This window comes from Seriola aureovittata, chromosome 6 (assembly GCF_021018895.1).
Source record: "Seriola aureovittata isolate HTS-2021-v1 ecotype China chromosome 6, ASM2101889v1, whole genome shotgun sequence".
NCBI classification, from domain to species: domain Eukaryota; kingdom Metazoa; phylum Chordata; class Actinopteri; order Carangiformes; family Carangidae; genus Seriola; species Seriola aureovittata.
In genome coordinates, this window is record NC_079369.1 from 29,198,206 (window position 1) to 29,219,873 (window position 21,668).

Below are 21,668 nucleotides of genomic sequence, written 5' to 3' on the forward strand. Positions count from 1 at the left end.
CCACTTGAGATGGTTTGGGATGAGTTGCACTGCAGAGTGAAAGAAAAGCAGCCAACGAGTTCTCAACATATATGAACTCCTGTTGGAAACCATTCCAGGTGATGACCTCATCAAAGCAAAAAGGTACCCTATTTGAAGAATCTACAATCTAAAACATTTTGTTCTGTTTAGACTTGTTTTGTTGTTTATGTTGGTGTTTGTTTTTGTTTACTATGTAATCGGTGGGATTGCTGAATGAAGCAATCCCAGTATATGTTGTTGTTTTTTTTCTTCCAACCCATTTTTTGGCCTGCTACTAGTCCCACACCATTTGTTGTAGAAACCATTCAAATGTTAAAATGTGTGTCTCGATCAGCACATTCCAGGCATTACTTTTCTCGGTTTTCAATGGAAGCATTGACTTCCACTGTAAAAAGAAAAAGAGAGAATGTTCAAATCTTTGAAACCTTTCTCCTGTTTGAACCTCAACTACTTTGCTATACTTTTAGCTAGAGACTTTATTCAGTCTTTCAATTGAATTCAACTTTTTGATATCTTGTACAGTTTTTCATTTATCGCAGTTTTAGTTTTATGCTTTCTTCTGATCACTTTTGAGTTTATAATGGGTGTGTGTTGCGTGGAATGTTCAGGGATAGAGTGGGTGACATCACCACTAGAGTGAGAGGAGGGATTAAACTGCTAAAAACAATTACTTTTAAACTCGTCCTCCAGGCCACAAATTTAACTCAATGCTCATGATTATTTCCCATCAACTAGACAAACTTGTCGGCTTTCAGACAATGTGACTAACAAAGCACAGAGACTCACAGAATCTGAATTGTGCCCTTTCAAAGTGGCAGGTTACCATCTCACTAAAGTAGGAAACAGGAAGGGAGGCATTGTTAAAATCATTGCATAGGTCATTACAACATGAAACAAATCTGCACTGTGTAAGTTTGTGTGTTCATGTCACATGGTCATGTTAGCTCTATGTCATCCAGCTGCACACAAGTGATGCTCGTTAACAGCTAGATTGATCTCTATAAGCTTTAAAAGCGCAGCCAGACACACACAGCCAGATTCATACACACACAAACACAAACAGTCTGTCATTCTAACGGACTCCATTTAAAATCGCTGCATAGGCCACTTTTTTGGCACCACAGACAAACATTTTATATGACTGCGATCAAGTCTCCTCTCTCACAAAATCTAAAATTCATGTGATAACAGTTACGATATTTCAACTGAATCCCTGTCCCACTCAGTCAAACCAAAGCAGTTAAAATCACCAGGGCAACCTCTGAGTGCAGGATAGGGGCTACACAGATGGATCAAATGACCTGATTAGAGACTCCTCTGATATCTGTGGTGTTTATCAACCACTTTACTGACATTTCTGTCAAAGTCCAACTACAGACTGCACCAACACTAAATACAGACAATGATTTACACACATTTCAACTGTTTTTACTGGAAATATGTTTCAGTCCAGTTTTATTCAGGAAACATTCCGCAGTTAATTTCAGTTTGTCATTCTAACTGACTCCACATTAAATATATTGTAATTGATAGATTACTTTGAAGCTACTTTTGACTCCACAGACAAGTACTTTATATCACTGTGTTGAGCAGAGTCTCCTTTCTCAGAAAACACAAGTCTTTATCTGATAGGATTTGATAGTCTTTGATTGGCAAGCCAGAGGTCTCAGCAGAGACCAGGTCTCACTCAGTAGGAATTGAGCACTTAGGATCACCATGGCAACCTCTGAGTGCAGATGAACAGACAGAGGTGATCAGCTAATTAGACAAATTCTGTGATGTCTGTGGTGTTTTATCAAACTGACATTTGGCTATCGCCAGTGCGGAGGCATATTGATTTCAGGATGTCTGTCCATCCAGACGGACAAAGGTCCCATTCTGGTGGACACAATATCTCAGTAACGCCTTGGCGGAACTTCGTCAAATTTGGCAAAATTGTTCACTTAGACTCAAGGATGAACTGATTAAATTTTGGTGGTCAAAGGTCAAAAGTCAAGGTCACAGTTACCTCACAAATAATGATTTTGGCCTCCTGAATGCAATATCGCCAGATCTCACTGAGAAAAGCCATTCAAATTTTGATATAATAATTAGACTAGAAGTCAAAGTCATAGTGACCTCAGAACACAGTTTAGCCATTACTCAAGACTAACACAGACAAACAGAGTTTGAGTCCATTTAAAATAATAGTTACTGGCATTTAACAATGAAGCTCAGCTTCAGATTTTTCTCAACAGCCAGCAACGCAGTTTGGTTTCAGCTTGGGGAGAAGCAGCAATCCCACCGCAATTTCTCGGGAAATTGCATTAGTTATAGTAGTCACTTGTTCCATATGTGTTTTTAGGAAGTTTTGATGCCTTCAGCATTGTTCTACAATGTAGAAAATAACAAAAAATAACCGTTGAATTAGTGTCCAAGCTTTTCATTGGTACTGTATGTTGGAAAAGTTTACCTTCTGAAATGCAGAGTACTTGAGCAGAGTATGATCCATTGACAATGTACGGTGATTCTCTATCAGGCATCTTGTTCAATTTGATCTCAGCTGTCTCTGGGTCGATTGTTAGCCAGTTGTCAGGATCTGAACCCTTCACATACCTACAGAAGAAATGCACTGTGTCAGTTATTACTTATTGAGTGTAGGAAACAAAGCTGACATTTTAACTGTAGAGGCTTTCATGTGTATGTTTGTGTATGCACTGACCTGACATTCTCAGCTGGTTTCCCAGTGTCTCCATCTATTGCAGGGTAGCGGGCAATAACATCATTAATGTTGATGGTGTGGCCTCCCTCTGAGATGGGAATAGCTTTGGTTTCGGGGTCAAAACGTGGCCCCTCAGGCTGGTTCTTCACATTGATTTTGATCGGATAGGTTTTAAATGTCCCACTTTGCCATGATGATCCTCCAGATCCACCTCCTGCATTGGCACCAGTTGCACCAGTTGCCCCCCCAGGTCCAGCTCCTCCTCCACCTCCACCTCCGCTACCTCCTCCACCTCCACCTCCTCCACCTCCACCTCCACCACCGGCCCCCCCTCCCCCTCCCCCTCCAAAGCTTATACCAGCTCCACCACTTGCCCCAGATCCAATTAGTTCAGCCTTGTTTCTCACAGATAGTCCCAGTTCAAGGTCTTTCACATCCTCATAATCTATAGCCTGTAAAATAGCAAACACAAACACAAAGAACACACATTATGACAATGTTGTTAAAGTTTGTAGCAGGCTTATTAAATTTAATTTTGTGTACATGCATAATATTAAGGTAACTTTGCCTCTATGACTCATTTTCATTGGTAATGCACATAAAAAGTATTGTAAAAGTATGATTTGAAGGGAGTATTACAATTTCTATTAGGGGTACACTGCTAAAACATTTTAAGATTTTTTTCAATAAATAAATTTAAAAATTGTCATGTCTTGGCCAAAACCAATATCAAACATCACCAGCCCATCAGAGAATCACCACCTTAATGTGGTAGAAGGGTTTGCATATGTGACGCTCATGAAATGTAGGTCACATTTGATGTGATTTTATTTGCTTTATTTTGAAAATATTATTTCTGGGAAATAATTATGGTAATATGTGCCAAAATGTTCAAATCTTATCTCTTGATAAGGGCAAAAGCCTTCTTTATATGATACACTTACAGCTACTTAATGTTACCAGTAGGAGGCAGTGTGGCGATTTGCTGCTTCTCTTGGACTCTCCTTGCGAGTGGACTTTTGTTGACTTCCTCATTCTACTGAGCGAAGCTGCACTGAACAGAAGCAACGGTCGCCTGTCTCATTATTTCTCCTGTTTTACAGGTTGGTGGTGTTTCAAAATTTGTATATCTACATACACGTGTCACTATATATTTGAATAAGATGTCAGATCGATTTTGTAAAGGTACTGAATGTGTTTAAATAGTTTTCTAAACAGGTGGCAATAATACGAGTTTTCTGTGTGCCGTAGGTGAGCCAAAATGGCGCCACTGTATATATTTTTTTTGTGACCGACTTACATCGTAGTTTATGGCTCCAGCGCATTATGTTTTGAGTTAGAAACTGTTCGGTTAGTACTTGGTTAGTACGTATTTTGTTAATGTGTAAGTAAATTGGACATTACAGTTATATATATATACATATTGGGATATTTGAGTATAATAAGCAGTTAAAATTGTTAAACTTTGTAAGTTTTCAGCTCAAGTCTTCAGCTCATACATCTATTGTGAACCAACAGTCATTAAAAGTAATATGCTAATTTTCTGTTATTTGCACTATGAGTGAGGTTAAAAGAGGGAACAAGTGAGTACCTATATAGTACATATTTTATGGTATTGTTTTCAGTAGTTGTAAACTAAATGATAAAGTCAGTTAATTGACTGAGTGAGAATATATTACTACAGTTGTATACTGAACTCAGGATTATTCCTTTGGGAGAAGTGGAAAATGTGTTTTGAATTGAGAAGTAAGAGGATTGTGTGATAAATCGCCTATGTGTATTTTGGTTTTGTTTTTGATATTCTGGATGTTGTATTGTTAAATGACATTTGAATATGGAATAGAATAGAAATACAGAATAGGGATAATAGAGAATGGTAAAGAGATTTTGCACATTGATAAATAAATTCTACTGAGCGAAGCTGCACTGAACAGAAGCAACGGTCGCCTGTCTCATTATTTCTCCTGTTTTACAGGAACCTTATCTGTTAACCGGTACTCGGCCTGAGACCTGTTACACATACACTCATTATCCTGGGAGATCATCTGTTGGGGGTAATAGTTCTTTATAGGGTAACTTAAGACAAGCCCCAGGTCACGGGTCAGACCAAAATTGTTTCAGCTACCTACCCTGGACATCAAGACTAGGCTCCAGGCTCTGGTTGCTGTGCCTACATCCATGGGACTTGGTCAGTCTCATTCTGTGCCTTGTGAACCCAGCACCCAGCAAGATTGGATGTGAGGGTGAGGTACGTACCCAATTATGTGGCCTTGCGGTGCTGAGTCCAGGCTACAAAACCTGGCTCTAGGGTTGTGAAACATCTCTTCTACCTCTCTGGTGGCAAAGGGGGAGAGGTATCAACTATCATTCAATCCTGAAGGTGTGAGGAATACCTTGCCTGATCTGAGTTTCTTGTTGATGGACTTAATGTTTGTCATGGAGTGTCCATAACAAATACATTATTTTAGCATTACATGGTTCCTAGGTTTACTTGGTACCAGAACACCTTAAACAAAATGTTGACTTTGTAATGACTTCATCTGACCTGAAGTTGACACTCTTGTAAAGAGAGGAGAAGAGATGTCTACTGATCACCTGGCTGTCATTGATGGGTGAGATTGCCAGATAGTCCTGGTAAACCCAAATGTGGCCAACCTCCAGAATCATTTTTCATGCATCCCTGATGGGGCTGGGGCCAGGGCCATCAAAATCTCCATTGCAAAGCTGGCTAGTTGGAGTTGTGGCCAGAAGGCTGTCAGTGCCTGTCCTGATGGCAACCAAAGAACTTGCTGGTGGAAGGAAACCACCAAGCTCAAGAAGGAGTCCCCTCTCGGGTGTACCCTTTCGGCCCAGGGTACACACGAAGCAGCAGTCAAGTATCAGGAGGATAGACGGACTGCAGCTTTTGTACTTGGAGTTCGGGGAGGCAATTCAAAAAGACTTCAGGTTCAGCTCAAAATGGTTAGTTAATGGTCAAAATGTCAAGACAAGCCAGGAGGGGGAGGTGGGGCTCAGTCTAGACTGTTGTCAGCAGGGAAGAGAACTACTAACCTTGATTTAGGATACTGTTGAAAGTAACTTTTGAACCCACCTGTTCTCAACAAGGGAGGCAGAGATGGAAGGCTTGAGAGGTGCCTTGTACATTTCTCTTGCAGAGTTCACGATATTATCAGACAATATCAAGGATGAGTTGGCGACCAGGGATAATTGAAGATTTACACTTCATCATTTCAGTTTCAACTCGGTAGATAACCGCCTCTGCAAATGTTGCAGGCAGAAGTTAGGTAGCTTGCAAACCCTCACCTCCTGTCCACACCCAAGAATTGCCCCTCATGTCTCATCTTCTCTTTGTTAACCTAAAATAAGAGGCTTAAACTTGGTTGACTCCACATTAGACACCAGCTTTGCTTGGCTCTCCACACCTCTTTAAGCTAAGCCCACTCCACTTGAAGGAGGCAACACTCGGGATGACAGCTCTGAAAATTCATTAATTTCAAATTGATTGGACATGTTAAAAGCCAATCTTACTGCCTGTACCAGCCAAAATGAGCAGTCTTGAGTTAACACTGACCTGTGACTTGCCACATGAGGCTTTTTTTGTTTCTTGCTGTATCTTAGTCACTATTCTAGTCATGTCTACACCTATTTGTCACAGGGTTACTGTGCGCATGCATCTGATCCTGGCGGGGCTGTTTTTTTTTGGTGGAGACTTCCTGTGCTTTCGCTGGGTTCATTTGACCCGAGAAGACACCTGGGTGCGGGAGGCACTGATTGGTGCAATGGGCTCCACAGCAGCGTCTTCTACCTACTTCCACAGCTAATCAACAGAGAGATGCAGCATAGGTGTGCACAATGTGTTCGCTGAGAGCGGCGGAGGAACAGAGCTAGCCTTCGTTCAGGTTGAGGCTGCAGAGTTTGGAGAATGGTGGACAGCCTGCAGGAGCCACGAGTGAGGCAGGGCTAAACAGACTAAACACACGCACACTGCCACAACAAGCTGCTCCATCAGAGAGGGACATGCTTCGTGGGATAGCAAAGGGGTGAATGTATGCTTCAACTCTCCTCCAGTTAAGTCTTGCTTCTTTTCCTTTTCATGAAATTGAATGTTTCACCCTGGCAGTAATGCTCGACGGCATCAAAGAACTTGATACGAAACTTGCTAATCAGGAAAGAGCCTTTCTTTTGTGTTTTGCCTATGTTTGCCTTGGTTTGGAATATTGATTTAATTGAATGATTATTTGATTTGTTTTGCTTGCCTAATGAGTCTGTTGATGTGAGTTTTCAATTCGTTTGTTAGTTGGTCCACGTGGGTGCTTCAAAGAAGGAGCTGATAAGACTGACTGCGCTACTGAACGCTGCTGGACCCTGGACTCTTTAACACTGGCACTCTTACCAGTGGTTGGAGAATTTGGGACTCTTTTTATTGTTTTAAAAATTGTTCTTAACTGATTTTTTAATTTGAATTTCATTTGTTTTTTTTCTGTAATTACACATTTGCATGCTGTTTTTGGATCAGTCTGCTCCCCAGTACATTTAAATTAATTTTACCTTCAAGTCACACCCATGACGAACTTCTTTCAAGGATTTCATTTCTTTTCTTCTTTGTGTATGTAGCATGATGACTGCATTTACCACAATTACCCCTGCACACATATTTCTTCTAAATTAAAGCTGCAGTACCTTGTCAAGCATTAGGATACCCTCGTTGGTGACAGGGTCGGTTCTAATGCTGAAGTACCCAGCCTCGTTGCCTTTGAGAATCTCAAACACAGCTTCCCAGTTTTCTGTGCCCTTTAGGTCCAGGTCTTGTGCTTTGAGTCTCATCACCTCCACACCCTCAGTGTTCTCCTCAATACTGGCCTCATACTGCAAGTAAAACACATTATGAGATGAAAGTAACAGGGTTAATTTCAGCAGGATTTGTTGATTATCATCTGTGACATCCACATTTCGATATATACTTTTATTTCTCAGCAAAAGAAAAAAATTTAGAACTGTGAGAAAGAAACCTACCTTGTCTTTTTCCAGAGTGGGAAGGTTATCGTTCACGTCTTGGATCTTAATGGTAACAGTGCTGGTTTCACTGTTTCCGCCTGGTTTGCCATTGAGGTCTTGTCCTTTCACTGTAAGAGTGTAGAGATCTGCTGTCTGAAATGAGAAAATATTCACAAATCACTCAGAGCTTGAGGCTGTATAACAGATTGCTGGGAGATGGGAATAATGTAGAAGGTGTGAATCTGAAAAGTTAACAATGAATATAATAAAGTTTGCTGCATGATTGCACCTTGGAGAGAGCGGTGCTCTTGTTTGCTATCATTTCCATAAATTATAGGATTCATAGCTAATGATTATGACAGTGTCATTTTGAATTAGATTGGGGACATAGGACCTTACTGTATGATTCAGTGAATTTACTAATTCCAGGGATGACAAGACGATGTAGAAAAAGGACACCTCTAAGTGCTTTGTAATGTATGTGGGCCATGCACAATTGAAGTGCTCGACCTGAACTCATGCAATATTATATTTCAGTCAGAGACACTTTTGTAAAAAGTCCAGATGTACAGTGACAGTAGGTAGATAAGTATCTTTAAAGAAGAAATGTTAGAAGCCTTGTGTAGCGAAATTAGTAAGGGTCATCCATTTGATCTGGAATTTCCTTGAACATCATCACTTTCAATAATGTTGTCTTAATGCTATAACTTTTTGTCGCTTTATGGTCACTAGTGTTTGTTTGTGTTAACAAAAACTATGGTAAAATAGAAGATGAGATGGTGACGATATGAGACTTCAGTCATTAAACATTAACTGACTAAATCACCATACATTATTGTTGAAGGGAAAAAAAAGTGATGTTTTAAAAAACATATAAAAATGAAATCTCTCTATACTTCACAATAAATTACATATACTTTGTTTTGCAAACAATTACAGAATCCAAATGTCCAAATCATCTTCCTGCTGACTTTACAAACGAACACACTACTAACTGTGTTGGCCTGGGCCGAGCTACTGTAATGTACTTTACAGCTACAGCTGCAGCAGCTTGGACAACATATGGTGAAGGAAAAGAACATGACAGCAACAATGAGAGTTAGTTAGAAAAAGGCAGCTGCATCAGGACGAGCGAGGCAAGCATAGCTTGACCAGTTAAAGCTAAAGATAGACATCCTGTGGAAGTGATATCTCTCCTTACATCTGATCTCAGAACAGCGTTCTGTCCGATTGATAAAGGCTGGAGTTTGTCAAACAGAGAAGGGAGCAGCATTGAGGATAATCCTGGGATCTTTGACAGGTGATTAGCTATAGCTAAAGTGTGCTTGACAAGTTGTACTTTACTCAGCTTCTACTGTTCTGAGATCAGTTATAATATTGCAGCATTACTCTCATGTGCAGACATGTGTGGAAACTAAACTTGAGCATTAGAAAATTACGCCCAAAGTCTTTTTTGTGGAGCATTAAGAGACAGCAGTAGTGAATAAAAAAGCTAATTACACTGATTTATCATCTCTGTGTGAGATCTGCAGATCAGTATGTAGGTTGTATGAGTAGCAGGAGAGAGAGAGAGAAAGAGAGAGAGAGAGGTGTTGCATGTTAGGCTGTTTGTCAGTAAATAAATGCTGGAACAAGTTGAACAACAATAAATGTGAGGATAACACTGTTTGCTTGTACTTCATACTGTACCTCTCTGTCTAAAGTATTTTTCACATAGATGGTCCCATCAGATTCAATGTAGAACATGTCTTGGGCTGGATTCTGATCTATGATGCTGTAGGCGATCTGAGAGTTCTCATGCCCTGGTTCATCAGCATCAGTTGCAGTGATTTTCATAACTGAGGTCCCTGTAAAAACAGAATTGAATGAAACAGTAGCATGCTCATAAGACATAAAGATGTTCTGTGGAGTTTAGTTGTACACAAACAAAAGTTGAGTACATTCAGTGTAGAGCTGGGGCGATTATCCGACGTAATCGACGTTGTCGATTATAAAAATTATTCGACGTGGAATTTTAGTGTTGACGCGTCGTGTAAAACCACACAGGGTAAATGTTCATAGAACAAAACTGGAACTTTCTAATGGGACCGTTTATATCCATCGTCTTTGGTTTACCCGGATACAAGCGTAGCGCAAGGGCTGGGACAACGCTGTGATGTAATTGAAGTCATTGACTACGTGAATGATTTGCGTCTGTGTAATCTATTTGAACAACATGGCGGCGTCTACCAGCGGTACGACGGAGCGTGTGGAGCAACACGCGGCAAAAAAGGCTCGTACACGGTCCTGCAAAGTTTGGGAATACTTTAATCTTGGCACCAACAGTGCGGTAGTCTGCAGACTCTGTGTGTGTTGGACGGTACAAATTGTTATATTAAATGACTAACTGGAAAATAATTGCAATAAAATTACTGTTAGGTTAATAAAAAAATAATCGTTAGATTAGTCGAATAATCGAAAAAATAATCGCTAGATTAATCGTTTAAAGAATAATCGTTTGGGACAACCCTAATTCAGTGTTTGTCACATGATGTGTATATTTGAGGCCTGACAAATGAAGCTTAGCGCAAGTTCAATCCAGAAGACTATCTCTATTCTATCTGTTTCAACCCACTCCTTGTAATCAGCTGATTTCAGGTACTTGCGAACCAATCGCACCCGGTCTCAACCAGCCAATCAAGTTTTCCCTGTAATACTTGTCTCTCCCGTTGTCAGCTGTCATTTCAGTGCGGTTGCTGCGACCCTCCAATCCATTCCCGTCTCCTGCCTGTTTTTCCCATTCCCCTGCACCCAGTAATTCTCTCCCACTTTCCACACCTGCTCCACATCAGTAATCAACCCTGGATATAAGCACCCACCTCTTGACACTCTTTGCCAGATTGCTCTTTGCGTCATGCAAGTCTTTCCAGCACTTTTTCCCGGACTGATCGCCTGTTGCTGACCTATGACCTGCTCGTCTGTCTCAGCCCCGGTGATCACCTCTGCCTTTCGTCCCTGACCACGAGTTCTGCCTGAGCGTCTCTGGTGTCTGTCTGCCTGTTTCCCTGTCCCTGCTCACCTGTCCCCCGGATCTACTCGGCATTCCTCAACGCTTCCTGCTGGTATCCGCTCTCCTGCCATCCTGAGCTTTACCACTGCTGTGAGTACCTGGCGCTCCATTGTGAACGGTGCTGTTCCCTGGTCCCGGTTCGGCCTCTCTGAACCGTGCCCCCCCGCCACAGACTCTCCCCCTGAACTCCAGACTCTTTTCTTCCTGCTCGTTTGCCATAATACTTGCTGTGAAGTTCTCAATAAAGATAATTACAAATTATCCTTTGCCGTTGTGCTGCATTTGGGTCCTACACAAGCCTGTTTCACCTCCACCCCTTTCACCTCCAGTCTTCATATCCAGTCAGGCCAAGTTCATCATCACTCTCTTCAAACCCAGATCTCCAGCTTCTCCTCTTCCTACCTCCAGGACCACCACCAGTGTCTGGATCACAGGGGGTTTCCTATATTTTTACCCCCTTATCACATATGATGACATCATGATGAGGTCTAACCGCCAAAGACTGTCACATCTCTCACTTTTCCTCTCTTGTTTTGCACATGGCAATAAAAAATTAATTTGTTAAGCAAATGAGTCTCTCCTGACTGATGTCTGTTGAGTGCATTTCCTTTATCTTAAAACATGTGCAAAGCTGATTTTCTGAATAGTTTGGAATTGTGCATTGTTTTCATCCATGTTTACTTCACAGGCTTCTTCACTGCCTTTGTTGGCTCATTGATGAGCCACAGCATTGAGTCAGGCACGGAACTGAAGCTGTGCTCAGACTGGCTGATGGTATCAGCTGTTTCATATATGATTCACAATGGCTCATTCACAGGTGTTAAGCTGGTCACATCCAGTCATAGTCATATAGGTGTACAGTGCAGACATAATAAGCAGTCAGTTCTCACTAACCTCATGTGCTATATCCCTGGTTTTGTTATAACTAAGGTTGTTTATCTGTGTGTTTTATTAAAGGCCATTAACTCTCTCATCAGAATCCTTGTGTCTTCTCAGATTCTTTGAGCTACTTCAAACAGCATAGACTTTTTCAGCAAAAAAAAAAAATTGTGGAACCATTTGGAATAAATGGTCAGTTCCTCAATGTATCTCTGACTGGTTACCAACACCAACTGTCAATCAGTGGAATATTGTAAAAACAAATGGCAGTGAATCGTGCTCCATAAATCCTCCACAGGCCATTTGGCCTCACGTGGAAGTGTTTTTTAACGCTGGGTCCCTCTTTAGTTGGTATGTGTATTAGGATGAACAAGCTTGCAGTTGACACATTACATGTTCTTTGCTTGTGGTTGCACAGTATTCCGGAGATCACAGGTGGCATTGATACGCCAAGAAACACAGCTTTTGTTTTTGTACGACACAACTCAGCAACACAAGGTACCTCTAAACTGCTGAGTGTTGAAACAAAACAGAAAAACGATAATGGCTTCATTCATAATGAAGCCATGAAAGATTACTTTGCCATGACATATTAGGATGAGGAAACAGAAACACTAACCTGCAGCACTGAGTTCATTCACCGCCCCCTGCTGGATGGCTCCAAAAACTGGAGAGTTGTCATTCTCGTCTCCAACCTTGAATCGTATGGCAATGTTTCTCTCTGCCTGCCTGCCATCAGTGAACGTTGCAACACCTGACAGCTGAAACAACAGAGGAAGAGGAACACTTTTGTCACATTTACCCTCTGTCAATGCAGGTATATTCACAAACAGCCTGTGACACTGATTTGAAGCAAATGTTTGCCAAATATCTCAACAATAAATATGAAAAGCAACAATTACTGAATGTGACATCAAAGTTATAAAGTACAGCAAAATAGAATCAAATCTGCCACAGATCACTCACATTATATGAATCAATGACCTCCCTGTCAAGCCTTTGGGTCACACGAATTAGCCCAGTTTTAGGGTCAACGACAAACACATGGAAGGGATATTGGTTTGCACCAACACCTTCCAAGGAGTAGCGAATATTCCCTGTGCCATCGTCAAAGTCTGAGTGAATCTGAAACAGAGAGAAGAGCTGGTTCAGTTTAACAAAGTAAAAAAAAAAGCATTTGCATAAGAAAAAGGAGAACAGGAAGTTGTAAAGTTTGAAAACTATCTTTCTTTAGAGGAGAGAGACCAAAAACAAACTGTAAACCATCATTCATTACTGAGCATTATCAATGTACATCTCAGCACTGTCCCTCAAGGATTTTACTGTCACCAGCTTGTCTGGCTACTTGTGCTTCGCTTTAAAGGTCTCCACCCTGTAGATCCTTGCTTACCTGTGGTAAAATAGTAATGATAATAATACTTAATTTTTACTTATAAATAATCAAATCACTTAAGCAAACTTTACAAATCAGCCAGCCTAAACAAGTGTTTTCAGCTCTGACAGATGTGCACTTGCACAGAGTCTGGGGGAGAGCATTCCAGAGGATAGGGCCAGCTGCAATAAAGGCCCTGTCACCCAGGGTGCGCAGTCTGGAGGGGGGCGTGAAGAGTAGATGGGCATAAGAAGAACATAGTGATTGAGTAGGTTTATAGGGATGTAGAAGATCGGATAGATAGGTGGCAAGCACCTATCACAGACTCAGAGACAGTTGTAGACAAGAAGTATTGTAAAATGAATGCAGTATTTAACTGGGAGCCAGTGAAATTGCTGAAGGTTGGTGGTGGTGTGCATGTGATGTCCCAGGCCTGTGTGTAACAGAGACTCTGAAGTCTATTTATTGCATGGATGAGAGTCTGTGCAACAGATTGGGAAAGAGAGGAGCGTCTAGAGATCTTCAGATGGAAGATGGCTGTTTTGGTGATGTTTTTAATATGTGTGTTAAAAGAGAGAGTGGAATCTAGCGATACAAGATTTTTTACTTCAGCAACAAGGGGTGTAATGAGAGGATGGTCAGATTTAGACAGGGAACTTTTTGAAGTGTGAATGGGGAAGAACTGAGGATAGCTTTAGCTTTATCCTGGTTTGAGGTCATTGCAGTTCATCCAAGTGCCTGTGGTTTGGTGTGAATGTAGAGTTGTGTTGTCAGTATAGTGGTGGAAGTTGAGGCCATGTCGACAAACTATGTCAGAAGAGGGAGAATGTAAATAATGAATAGTGATGTCCCAAGAACTCAGCCCTGAGGAACACTATGGGGAAGTGCCTTCTTTGTTGCAGAAGCTGAAAATGTTTAAGTGGCTCCATCTGGTTGCTGGTAATGGTTATTGTGCACTAAGTGCTGTGTTCCAGAGGATTACTGCACTGACCATTGCTAAAATTGATATGATGGGGTTGCTCACACATGGAGGAGCAGGTGGAGTTTGGATAAAAACTCTGTTATAAGTTACATGTATTGTTCATGACAATAAAATCTGAAAACTCAAAATTCAAAGTTAGGGCATAGCTTTAAAGAGAGTTGAAGTCAAAGTTCAGTTACTCACCTTGGCAACAGACTCCTCTTGAGTGTAGTCTTTATTCTCCAGCAGTATCTTTGGTGGGGGAAGCCATACTCTTTTTTTCCTTACCAGTTTGTCTCCAGAGTTGGCCCAGACCACAGCAACTGCCTGGAGCAGGAATACAACAGTTGTAATTACTTCACAATAAACCTTTATCTGACAGGTGAAACTATGCTCCACACATGTAAAGTCAGCTGCTTATCATTAAAGGTTGGCATATCAATAAATCCAGAGGTGACAGTTCCATTACTGGAGTCAGAGTATAGATCTTCCTGGTCTAATATTACTCTAATATAAGTGAAAGTTATTAAGTCAAAGTTTTATTAATTTTCATAGTCAACCTCCCTACAGACTCAGTGTTAAATAGACTGAAACACTCCAGTGCTTGGGATTATACCACAAATATAAATATACCTCTAAATCTGACTGGTGGTGACCACACTAGTCGACATCTTTGCACATAGGCCGATATCGTACAATCATTTGCTAATGATGAAATGTTCTTGTTTTAGTCCCTCATTTCTGTGTGAATAAGAGGGACTGGGGGTTGTGGTTTTTGTGTTTGAATAGCATGTCCACAAGGGAGCCTTGATACCATATATCAAGAATAAAATCACAAAATAGAAAACAAATTATTATTCTCACTACAATTCAATGACAGTCTCACTTCTGTCTTACAAGACCAGATCCATAGTGTTGTCTCTCAAATCCTAAACCAGCAACCCCATTCCCTCCTCCTCATCTCTGGGGACTTCAACCACACGTCCCTGTCCTCTGCTCTTCCTACCTTCACCCAGTATGTGGATTGTCACACCAGAGACAATAAAACTTTGGACTTGTTGTATGCTAATATCAGGAATGCATACACCTCACCCCCCCTCCCCCCACTGGGACGCTCAGATCACAACCTTGTCCATCTGATCACAGACCACACCCCTCTGGTGAATAAACAACCACCTGAGAAGAGGTCTGTGAAGGTGTGGTCCGAGGAGACCAGTGCCAGACTCAGAGATTGCTTTGAAATAACAGACTGGGAAGCACTCTGCAGCCCCCATGATGGCGACATCGACACCATGACCCACTGCATCACAGACTATATTAACTTCTGTGTGGAGAACACTGTGCCCTCCAAGTCAGTACGCTGTTTCGCCAACAATAAACCCTGGGTGACCTCCGAGATTAAGGCCCTGCTGAACGAGAAGAAGAGGGTCTTTAGATCGGGGGACAAGGAGGAGCTGCGCAGAGTCCAGAAGGAACTCAAACAGAAAATCAGGAAAGGGAAGGACTGTTACAGACAGAAACTGGAAGAGCGGCTAGTGCAGAATAACACCAGAGATGTCTGGAGTGGACTGCAGAACATCTCTGGCCAGGGAAAAGGAGTGAGGAGAGACCTGAGCTGTGGCGACAAGAACCGGGCCAATGAACTGAATCTGTTCTTCAACAGATTTGATTCTGCCCCCTCCCCCCTTACCTGCCCTGCACCCTCTTCACACCTCCCTGGGCCAGCTCCCCCTCCTCTCCTCAACCCGCTACTTTCAACTCCCATTCACCTACAGCCCTCCCCTCCCCACCAGTACAACTTCCCCCTCTCACCCCCACTACCCCCATATCCTCACCTCAGTCATCTTCCACCCCCTTCTCCATAACAGTTGATCAGGTGAAGTGTCAACTTAAGAAGATCAAGACAAGGAAGGCCCCAGGCCCGGATGGCATCAGCCCCAGATTACTGAAGGACTGTGCAGATCAGCTCTGTGGTGTGCTCATGCACTTGTTTAATCTGAGCCTGAGCCTGGAGAAAGTACCGGCCCTGTGGAAGACCTCCTGTGTGGTCCCGGTACCTAAAACCCAGCGCCCCAAGGAGCCTAACCATTTCAGGCCTGTTGTCTTGACCTCTCACCTGATGAAGACTTTGGAGAGGATCATCCTGAATCACCTGACACCACTGGTGAGCACACAGCTGGACTCGCTGCAGTTTACTTACCGGCCTAATGTTGGGGTGGATGATGCAGTGATCTACCTACTGCAATGATCACTGCTACACCTGGAGGACAGTGGGAGCACTGTGAGAGTCATGTATTTTGAGTTTTCTAGTGCTTTCAACACGATCCTGCCGTCACTGCTCAGAGTGAAGCTGGAAAGTGTGGGAGTGGACCATTACCTGACTGCATGGATGATAGACTACCTCACCAACAGACCACAGTACGTGAGGCTTCGTCACAGTGTGTCTGATGTGGTGCTCTGCAGTACAGGTGCCCCCCAGGGTACGGTGCTCTCCCCTTTTCTCTTCACCCTGTACACCTCGGACTTCACACACAACACCACACACTGCCACGTCCAGAAGTTCTCTGACGACACAGCCATTGTTGGGTGTGTTTCGGAGGGAAATGAACTGGAATACAGGACAGTCATCAGGGACTTTGTCAGCTGGTGCAAGATCAACCAGCTTCAGCTTAATGCCAGCAAAACAAAGGAGATGATTGTGAACCCCAGGCGGAAGACATCTCACTTCACACCAATGAACATCCAGGGACTGGACATCGAGGTGGTGGAGAACTACAAGTTCCTGGGGGTTCACCTAAACAACAAACTGGACTGGTCCACCAACACCCACGCTCTCTATAAGAAGGGTCAGAGACGCCTTCACCTGCTGAGGAGACTGAGGTCCTCCTGTGTGGGGCTCTCCTCAGGACCTTCTACGACTCTGTGGTGGCCTCAGCCATCTACTTGGCTGTGGTCTGCTGGAGAGGGGGCAGCACTGACAGGGATAGGCAGAGGCTCAACAAACTGATCCGGAAAGCGAGCTCTGTCCTGGGCTGCCCCCTACACTCCATTGAGGAAGTAGGTGACAGGAGGATGTTAGCTAAACTGACATCCATCATGAACAATAACTCTCACCCTCTGCATGACACTGTAGGATCTCTGAGTAGCTTCTTCAGCAGCAGACTTTTTTCAATACCTGGTTGGGAGGTCTATGGTCCTAAGGAGTGGTCCTGTGGTCCTGGGTGCCCCAATGTTTTATTCTGGATGCTCAGATAATTAAGGAATTTCATTGTAGTCCTCCTGACAAACCTGGTGGGTTGCCAGGAGGCTCCCATTAGAGGGGGGTACTGTCAGGGTTAGGCTGTCTCCGATCCCTTTCCCTGTGTGTTTTGTTTGTTCCCAGTTTGTCTTTCCTTCAGTTGTGTGCAGATGTGTTGTCCACCTAGTGTGGCTCTCCAGTTACTTCTTTCACAGCAGTACAGCTACAAGTCATCACCTACAGAACAATCAGCTCTAGCTTAAAAGCCCTGGCTCATCCCTCCGATATTTGCCAGATTGTTCAGTCTACCAGAGGTTTACAAATGCTACAGCCAACTCTAGTTCTAGTTTGTATTTGCATTTGTGATTGCCAGATCTGTGTTTACTCTTTGTTGTACCGGTGCCTCAGATCCTGTTGCCTGCTCCTCCTGTCAGCCACATCAAGCCTTTGTCTCCATCCCTTTGACCGGCCTTCTGTCACTATACTCGTTCATCTCTGCTGCACCCGCTCTCCAGCCTGTGCTATTCAACCAAACCAGATGCTTTGCATTCCCTACAAACCTGCCCCAACCATTCACCCTGTCCTCCACAAGTTTGCAATTTAACTATTTTGAACTAGTACTACTACTACTACTACTACTACTACTACTACTACTACTACTGTTTCTCACTTGTCTGCGTTCTGCATTTTGGCTCCGAAATTTTCCAGAAACCATTCTTCAGACACTGTACAGCCGATCTGCATGTCCTGACACTACTGGCTCAACTTCAGATGCTCGAGGAAGCTTTGGAGGTAGGTATGGAAAGGGATGAACCTGGATGGGTGTAGGAACTAACCCAGAAAGTGCAGGCTGCCACATGTCAAAAGGAACAGATCCCCAGGCCATGCTCAAGAGTTTGCTTAGGATGTGGACAGCCTGGCCACTTTGGTGTAGCACTACCCTGTTACACCTGTGAACTAAGGAACCAAATTCAGAGAGATTCCTGGAACTAGGTCCTGGACCTTTCTCAGTGGGGAAGCAGCAAACCAAGTCAGGGTGTTGCATCCTGCAGAAGATATAGACGATTGGCTGGAGTGGTTTACACAATGCTCAACCAGCCTGAATAGGGCACTGGTGATATGCATCTGTTCTATTGAGGCAACCACTGCTCTTTACTGGTGGACACAGGTTCTTCAGTGAACCTGGTGAGGCCTGATATTGCAATAAAAACAATTATTCCCTCACTCAAATGTCCCTCACTGTCAGTAGAAAAAAAGAGCATGTGGTCTCCACCTTTAGAATTGGCTGAGGCCCAACAAAGGCACTGCCAAAACTACCAAAGACGAAAATAGTCACATCTTTCCTCAATTAATTTCCTTTCAAAGAGTGAGGGTGTTCAGTTGACAAGTCATGAGTGTTTAACACAAAGCTGACATTAAGTGATTTTAACATAATCTCTTTTATTCATCTTCCTCATTTTCCAGATATTTTGAAGTACAAGTTCTCCTGGGACCTTGAATAAAGAAAGGTATGTGTATTTCAGATATTATTAGATAAAGACACAGCAAAAACATGAAACCTTTTCAAACACATAGTCCTTTGTTGTGAATATTGGGGCAGTTTGTTTTTTTGTTTTCTTTTTGTCGTCCTCGTTTGTTTATCTGAATTCTGGAAGAATTATTAAAAAATACAGTTAAATAATAAATGTATATTAATAAATAAAATAATTACAAATTAAGAAAAAAAAAAAAATTTTCTCAATGAGAGTAATATCAGCTGAAAATTATTTTTTAAAATTCTACAGAGACAGTGAATTTGCAAATGAGACAAAAAGGCTGCAAAGGTTTATTGTAGGGCTGAAATAAAAGATTATTTTCATTCTTGATCAATCCATTGATTTTTTTTCAACTAATCATTTAATTTAATTTAATTTCAAATATCATGACACTATGAAAAATGCACGATTTTCTGCTGTTTGTATTTTCCACAAGCAATCAATTACATAAACAACAAGGATGAAAAAGATGAAGATTATTACTTTCTCTGTTTGTCCTGTAGTCAAACCATGTAAATAGAAGTTACCTGAAGTAAATACAAAGCCTTTTAACCAGTGTTTTAGCGTCAGACTGAAGTTTACTGATACTTTACGGTGCTGACAGGGATGGAGCTGAATCTGTTTGGGCTGTTAACATTTTTGTATTTATCTGCCAAGTGCAAACGTATATTTGTCTCACTCTAACTTGTAATTAAATCCAGGAGGTTGATGTGGAAGCTTTTTTGACTGGAATGCTCATATCTAGCATGAGTTAAGATACTGCAAGGGCCTGTTTGTAAAAGTCTCCACTTGTCAGGTACTGTGTAGCTGCTGTGTTCAGAGAGAGGCACCACACCCTACCACTGTTGGAAAATTTAACTACTCAGTTAATACATGGGCATGTCAGGATAATAAAGGTATGAGGACAAGAAGAGAAGGGTGTGGCAGTCTTTTGTTGAAAAACAAGAGCTCAGTATGACTCACTACGACATGTATGAAAAAAAAGAATGAACTGAATCAACACTAATGACAGGGACCGTTTGTCTCCATCTGAGAAATACCTCTAAGGGCATTGCCTTCCTTCTCTCACTTCATTACTCAAGAATGACTACATGAACATGAAGTCCAATGGAGCGTTAAGGAAAAAAGAAGATCAGTCAGCCAAATAAGAGCTGGATTATTTCAGAAATCATAAGGCCTCGGGCAACAAGGCTGCTGTGTTAACTTGTTGTGTTCAGATCAGCCACTGAACTCCTGAGGAATTGGTTTGGGCAGATGAGGGAGCAGGAAGAAAACAGTTTGTAATGACATTGGATTTTCATGATACATGATGATTGTCTGTGTTTTAGAGCAGAAACCAGCTGAAACATGTTGAAATACCATAAGAGTAACATCCAGCTGAGGCTCAGAGTCAGCACAGTCTGCTTAAAGCTGCTTTCAACACAAATGTACTTGATTCAGTTCTGATGTTTCAATTATTTTCTCGAGTCATGTAACTTCATATTAATACTGGCAGCATGACGTGTTTTTAATTTCACGCTGAAATGATATGATTATGGATATTTGAACATTTTTCATTTTTTTTAACACAATATTCATTCAAATTGACTTTTAATAAACTGATGATTCAACAAATCTCTCCAGCTCAATATGAGAAATGATGTGATGGTACAGCCCACATCCTTGTTTCCATGGCTGCCAGGTATTTGTTAGGGTCAACATGAACAAGATCACTAACCCATGATGTGAGAGGGTGAACAAACCTAGAGTCCGTGTTTTATCAAAAGAGTATAATTTATAATTAGCATGATTTAACAACAGGAACAAGTAAGAAATGTAAATAATTTGTATGAAGTTAATGTGGTTGAAAGATTCTGTATATCTACAGGTAGCCTTGATAAAACATCATGGAAGTGTCTCAGTTCTGAGCTTTAGAAATATTAACTATAAAAACAGAATGACATTTACATGTTTATATCTGACACCTACACAGACTCCTCACACTCTATCATACAACATGAAGTACTTCAGTACTCACCACCAACAGCAGCAGCACAAACACGGGCCAAGAAGCCCGAACCATGACTGGAGCAAAGTCCCACTACCCGTTTCAAGTGAACCAGTAGAATCCTGACAAGAGTTCCTGACTGACTGTGAGCTGATGGAGGAAGGAGGAGGCTTATGAGAGAGGAGTGCTGCACCACACACACACACACACACACACACACACACACACACACACACAGGATCAGAGAGATACCCTACAGCACAAATATTTTAATGACGCATCAAAAGAAAGAAAAGGAACACAAAAAAACCCATCAATCACTCTGAACCAGATAAAATGCTTTCTATATTCCTTTTGTTTTAAACCCAGTTAAATGTTGAGGTATTTGCTGAGCTTTAGAAATTTTTCTATCAGGAAAATTGTGATGCAACATTACGGTGATTTTACCATCATATTTAGTTATCACAGTAATTAATGTAATAATTGAAGTGCAGTCGTCATTGATCAGCTCTACCTGTGTCTAATGAGTCCAGATGTCTCTAGTCTAGAAAGCTAATACAGAGTTTATTGTCTCTGGACTTGATCACATGTTGTTTCTGTCAAGTTTTACATCACTAAATCAAAGTAAATTCACTTCTAACTATTTATTTTTTTACTTGATGACCAGTGTGGTTTGGTAAAGTGTAGAAGAAGAAGATGTTTCTGTCATTCACTTATTGGTCACCAATCCCTTCATATGGACACTCAGTAGAGTTCATATGAAGCCACAGTAGTTAAGCCTGAGCAGATACACTGTGGATATATATATGTTCAGTTCTTTGTGAAAGTCATCGGTACTGTGAACTGTGACTTTGTGTTTCATCTGTTAGCTTTAATAATGGACACACCAACTCTTTCTAAAGGGTGAAAAAAATTCTCACTCACACCTCA

The 21,668-nt window shown here is 41.8% G+C and overlaps 1 protein-coding gene across 1 annotated transcript in view; it reads right to left on the reverse strand.

Moving 5' to 3' along the window:
* The window catches only part of LOC130170450 (desmoglein-2.1-like), a 28,012-nt gene extending 7,142 nt beyond the window's left edge, over positions 1-20,870 (reverse strand). Inside the window, exons 1-9 of the mRNA XM_056377724.1 lie at positions 20,769-20,870; positions 14,183-14,305; positions 12,612-12,770; positions 12,265-12,406; positions 9,407-9,564; positions 7,736-7,870; positions 7,403-7,588; positions 2,723-3,174; positions 2,474-2,616 (exon numbers count right to left, since the gene is read on the reverse strand). Of these exons, the coding sequence (XP_056233699.1) occupies positions 2,474-2,616; positions 2,723-3,174; positions 7,403-7,588; positions 7,736-7,870; positions 9,407-9,564; positions 12,265-12,406; positions 12,612-12,770; positions 14,183-14,305; positions 20,769-20,813 (1,543 nt within the window). The 5' untranslated portion in view covers positions 20,814-20,870. The remainder of the gene's footprint in view (positions 1-2,473; positions 2,617-2,722; positions 3,175-7,402; positions 7,589-7,735; positions 7,871-9,406; positions 9,565-12,264; positions 12,407-12,611; positions 12,771-14,182; positions 14,306-20,768) is intronic.
* Positions 20,871-21,668: the final 798 nt, after the last annotated feature.